This window comes from Hypanus sabinus, chromosome 13 (genome assembly GCF_030144855.1).
Source record: "Hypanus sabinus isolate sHypSab1 chromosome 13, sHypSab1.hap1, whole genome shotgun sequence".
NCBI classification, from domain to species: domain Eukaryota; kingdom Metazoa; phylum Chordata; class Chondrichthyes; order Myliobatiformes; family Dasyatidae; genus Hypanus; species Hypanus sabinus.
The window spans coordinates 21,728,469-21,734,468 of record NC_082718.1 but is presented as its reverse complement, the minus strand read 5'-3'; the positions used below and the strand labels follow the sequence as shown (position 1 = coordinate 21,734,468).

At 41.0% G+C, this 6,000-nt stretch overlaps 1 protein-coding gene across 6 annotated transcripts in view; it reads right to left on the bottom strand.

Annotated features, from left to right (window-relative positions):
* Nucleotides 1-697: 697 nt before the first annotated feature.
* upf2 (UPF2 regulator of nonsense mediated mRNA decay) overlaps nucleotides 698-6,000 on the bottom strand; it is a 117,601-nt gene continuing 112,298 nt past the window's right edge. For all 6 annotated transcript variants that reach the window (XM_059987299.1, XM_059987300.1, XM_059987303.1 and 3 more), the window contains one exon: nucleotides 698-2,006. In XM_059987299.1, coding sequence (XP_059843282.1) covers nucleotides 1,997-2,006 — 10 coding nt within the window. In that variant the 3' untranslated portion in view covers nucleotides 698-1,996. The remainder of the gene's footprint in view (nucleotides 2,007-6,000) is intronic.

Sequence of the window (6,000 nt, the reverse complement as noted above, 5' to 3'; positions counted from 1 at the left end):
GCCACTCCAGATCCACCATGGGGTTCTTTCTTAACTGGCCTGGAATAGGTTGTTTTTCAAGAATAAACACCCTTTAGAAAAACAAGGGACCATATGGGAGGGAAGGGTTAGCTTGATCTTGGAGTAGGATAAAAGGTTAGCACAAAATCATGGGCTGAAGGGCCAGTACTGTTCTTTGTTCAACCTCAATAATAAATTTTCTGGTAATTTATTTCACACCCATGGGGTTTAGGATGTGTGTGGTTCCACAGGCTCCTGAGACTCTCTGAAGCCCATGGTTCAAGCAGAAAGGTCTGTACTGACCTTAGTCTTGAACAAACACTTCATTGTAATTTTGCATGGTCGGGGCTGTACATTAGTGCTAACCTTCACTCTGCTGTAAACTGCTGAAGCAGTCAGGCAGTGAAGACCTGGCATCAGCATTAAGCAGATGGCTGCAAATGACTTGTGTGCATTCTGAGTGTGAGCTATTTTATTTAGAGGGGATACAAATCAAATCCACCCGGACTATGAAGCCTATATTGATAATTGAGGACAATTCAGAATTGAGACCAAACTAAAATTTTCTCCAGGATTTGAGACTTTAACGGTAACTTTTCAGTCTCCTGGTTTGTTAATAATGACTTTTCATTCTCCTGGTTGTGTTCTTAAATATTTAGAGTGCACATGTGCACAAAGAGTCTGAGCAGAAACTCAATGAGGTCAACAACTTTGTTTTTTACTGCAAGAATGGCAACAGCCAAAAAGGTGTAGCAACTTATGAATTAGACCATGCAGTCTTGTCAAGCCAAAACATACACTTCTACACTTAGCTTCTGCAAAGAATTGTACAAGCAGGTACCTCGAACAGAAGAAACAAACAATGATGTGCTTTAGATGGAAATGACAGAATTATCGCAAGTAATTTGCTAAAAGAATGACATTTATGTATGATGCACATATCCACACCTTCAATAACACATTTAAGCAAATGGTTTTCGCTGACAATGCTGCACGTGCTACCAACCAAAATGACAATTTCGGTGCAAGAAATTCCAGAACCCAGTAAGCCTTCATTTACTTCATCTGTGTTGCCAGAAAACCGGCAAAAGAAACAAAAAAAAGGTTTAATTGAATGACTGAATGCAAAAACAGAAGTAGTCATTTCCCTTGCCCCCTAACAACAGTTTTCCGCTGCCAAGTGTTCTGGCTCATAGCAACTGTTAAGATGCACTTGGCATTCTGCAAGTCTTTGATTTTAATTTTAAAAAAAACCTTTAAAACTCAAACCTAAGCGGGCACAAAAATGACTTCATGTTGAGAAGTTGGAAAGAGCCCAGAAGGAGAGAGAATCTGGGCACTTCAGTTCAGTTACTGTTACCTCATAATCCAGAGGTACAGCCAAGCTCACACTAAAACTTCCAAACAATTTAATTCTCCTGGTATGTGTTACCTTAATCCCACCCTCCCACTTCAGAAAAAGATTGCTGCTGGCCTTTATTTTATCGATTTGCACTCTATTCAACACCAGGAATAAACTCCTCTCTTTCTTTGGCCAGTTTTAAATCAGATTTCAATGTCTTGAAGAATGTTAACAATCACACAAAAATTAGATTCGTAAGATTTGGATGAACAAAGTCAAAACATTTTTGACTTGAGAAATTAGTCCCGTTCTTAATTAAATGGATTGTTTTTGCTGTTTTTACTACTTACTGACATAGGCCACCTCACAATCTCCACTCTCATTCTAAAAAAAAAGGTGCCAAAAGTGTATAAGAATTAACACTGAGGAGTGCTCCCGTAGACGCATTATCAATTCTTGTTTTGTTTAGCCTGCCAGCCACTCTGCGCTATAGTCGGAGGCGGCAATGTCTGCTCAAGGCCTGGCTCGTACCAGGCACGTGTTGATCTCTAGACAGCCATGGTGAGGTGTGTCCACTGCTCTCGATGGGAGGACTCAGATACCTTTGATATCAGAGACAATGAGGGCAAGTCAAAGTGCCACCTGTCACTAACATCAACGTCGCCTGTAAATGATAAAAAAGATCAATAAACTACTGATTTGACAAAGTTAAAAAAAATGTATTCCTTGAAACAATTACAAATAATTAATTGGCTTGCTCTTCCAACATCCACTTACCCCCTCCCAGCACTGCCTCTCTTAAATAAAGACATTTCAGGACATTGCATAGACATCAAGCTGTTATTTCTTACTGTCCGCATTTCTCACTGCCTCAGTGAAGCAGCCAGCATACTCCACAACTCCACCCACCTCAGACATTTTCTTTTCTTCCCTCTCCCAATTGTCAGAAGGTACAAAAGCCTGAAAGCACATACAACCAGGCACAAAGACAGCTTCATCCCACTGTTATTAGGCTATTGAATGGGCCCCTAGAATGATAAAATGTACTCTTGACCTCAATCTACCGCTGTGACCTTGCACGATTGTCAACCTGTGCTACACTTCCTCTGTAACTGTTAACACCTAATTCTGCACTCTGTTACTGCTTTACCCTGTACTACCTCAACGCACTGTTGGACTGCATAAACAGTACGCAAGACAAGTTTTGTTTTACCATAGCTTGGTACATGTGAGAATAATAATATTTACTACACAAATCTGCACACTAAGCAACTGAACTACATCAGTCTGCATCTATCGACACATTTTAATAACTGTGTACCATTGGGTGAGATTCTGCAAACGGTGGGAACAACATTCTTCTCTTTTGCAATTGGAACCTGTCCTGGAAAAGTCAAGGGGGATGATGAAACACTTAGCTCTCCAATTATTTTGAAGTTATAATCGCACGGAGATGGGCCTTTCTGCCATCTGACTCTGTGCTAACTATCAACCATCTATCTGCACTAACCCTACAATCAATTTTTAAAAAATTCTCACCAACAAAAGCTGCCCCCTCCCCATATATTCACCTACGTACTGAGGCTGTTAAATTGTCAACCTGCACATCTTTAAGATGTGGGAGGAAGCAGGAACTCACAGTGGAAACATGCATTTACAGGGAGAACATGCAAACTCCACTAAGACAGCACCTGAGGCCATCTATTGAACACTGAAAGGCCTCAACAGAGTGGAGAGGTGGAGGATGCTTTCAATAGAGAGAGAGGACGTAGCTTTGGAATAGAAGGATGTCTCTTTAGAACAGAGATGAGGAGGGATTTCTATAGACAGAGGGAGGTGAATCCATGGAATTCATTGTCACAGATGGTGGTGGTGGTCAAGTCATTGAATATATTTAAAGCTAAGACTGATAGGGAAGGGTATTAAAGGTTACAGGGAGAAGGCAGGAGGATAGGGCTCAGAGGGAAAATGAATCATCCATGATCAAATGTCGGAATACACTTGATGGGCTGAACGACCCGATTCTGCTCCTACGGGTCTCTGGCGTTGTGAAGCTACTCTGCCAATGTGCTATTTGTTTTATAGAGAATGTTTGACATTTATGCAGACTATAGGTTCTGAGTTGGATGATCAGCCATGATCATACTGAATGGTGGTGCAGGCTTGAAGGGCCGAATGGCCTACTCCTGCTCCTATTTTCTATGTTTCTATAGAACTAACCAATCCACTCCCTTAAAACAATCAAGCACACATTATTGTGAGAACACTCAAAAGAACAGACTATCCACCACACAGCCTAGTGAAGGCTGTTCTTTGCCCCACCCAGCATCGATGCCCACAATAAGTGTCACTGCCAGGAGAAAGAATTTTCTACTGGGAAATTAATCCCAACAATTACCCTGAAAATCAGCACTGGTTTCCTGCCCTCAAGGAACCAGGAGTCACTTTTTTTTTAAGCAGGTTTTGAACTCCACAGACAGGGCACTCAGAGGAGAATAGTCAAGAAGAAAGTATCTATATTACAGCATAATTGTCTGGGAAATATTTTGCATAAAAAACAAGGATATTAAGTTTTTCTTACAAATAAATCCTGTCTACTTTTACTTATCACATACTTGCCTCAGCCTCCCAACTCTATCTCCCCTGGCTCCTTCTGCCCCCCTCTTTCTTCACCTTTCTTAGTCCAACTGTCACCTACGGGCACCTACCTTATGCCTTGTCTTCTACACTGGCCACCTTCCCTCTCCACTCCCAGCCCTCAAACAATGACAATCCCTCACCACATCCTGCCCCTACAGATGCTGCTCAAGTTGCCAAGTTCCTCCAGCAGAGAGTATTTCACTCTAAGATTTAATTGGTAAAGCAATTAAAGGTTACAAGCAGAATGGGAATTGGAAAAACTAACATTTGAATGGGCAGAAGGGTCTAATTCGGCTCCTATATCTTATGATCTATGGACTTCAGCATCTGCAGCCTCTTGTTGGCATTATTTGAGAAGTCAGAACCCTCCAGAATGCTTTTTAAGTACAAACAATCGATCCTACACCAGACCAGATTAAAAAGAAATGGGCAATGCTCAAGTCAAACAGAGCTTCTAGAAGGATGAATTAATGTATGAGAATCTGTTGAAAGATGCACACCCTGATATACAACATAGCCTTAGACATGATCAGCAGTAGTTAGTTATAGCACCCAATATACATTCTTCTCATACTATAGTGCAGCTTAAATCTTCTAAGAATTGTTTGTAGTTCAATTGTAGTATTTCATTTAACTTTTAAAAAGAAGATAATGTATTTGCTTGTGCAACCCTTTAAAGTTTTCCAGTATAGTGATTAATCTATTGATGTGTTTCATTGCACACCTTGAACATATGCTTGGGCTGAATGTACATGTAAAGGCAAAATTATTACTGGGCACTGGTCAAACAGACTGGATCGAAAGGATTTATGAACAATCTAGACAATCATTGCCCTAAAGCCAATCCACAATGCAGCTTCTCTCTAACATCCGGAAACTCTGCAATAAATTGCAACAGCCGCAAAGTTCCATTATCACTTTTCATTCAGGTTTATACCACGGGGCACCACGATAGCGTAGTAGTTACTGCAGCTCGGATATCAGAATTCAGACTTAAATTCCAACTTCCTCTGCAAGAAAGTTAGTATGTTTTCCATGAGTGCGAGGGTATCCTCCAGGTACTTCGCTTTCCTCCCCCAGTCTTAAGACATAACTGTTAGTAAGTGAATTGGCAATTGTAAATTGTCCTGTGGTTAGGCTATGGTTAAATTGTTGGGTTACTGGGCAGTGTGGCTTGTTGGGCCTGGAGGGCCTGTTCCTTACTGTATCTTTAAATAAAAATGAACAAAACTCCACTTCCTAATGTTGCATGTGATCTTCTCAGCAATGGGAGACTCCTACTGCAAGGATAACTATAACCATAAAACTTTATTGACGGATGAACCACGAGTTTGCTCCCATGTCTCAACCACTGTAGAATATGACCAAAATGCATGCCACAACTGATGGGTTGAGCAAGCTAGTGCTTTCCTCTTTCGAGCAAAGGAGAGGTGACTGATAGAAGTGTACAACATGATAAATGGCATAGAATGGACAGCCAGCGACATTTTCCAGGGCAGAAGTGGCTAAAATGAGACAGCATAATTTGAAGGTGCTAGGAGGAAAGTTTAAGGAGATATCAGAGATGGTTTGGTTTTTTTTATATACATAGGGAGTAGTGGGTGCGTGGAACACACTGCCGGAAATAGGGGTAGAGGCAGATACATTAAAGACATTTAAGAGACTAAGATAGGCACATGGATGAAAGAAAATTGCAGGGCTATGTGAACAGGAAAGGTTAGATGGATCTTGGAGCAGGTTAAAAGGTCGACACAACATTGTGGTCCAAAGGCCTATACTGTCCTGTTTATGTTTATGTTAACCATAATATTGGGAATCTCTGACTTTTGGAGAACAGTAGGGCAATTTGGTCCACAGAGTCAGCATTGTTGATGTTCACTTGATTACAAATCCTATACAATGTCCATTTTTTGTTCTCCCCATATTCCAATAATCACTCCTTCCCCTTGCCTCCTCCCAGATTCTAGATTCAACCAACACAATAGGCCTAGGGGCAATTTAAAGCAGCCAATTCACCT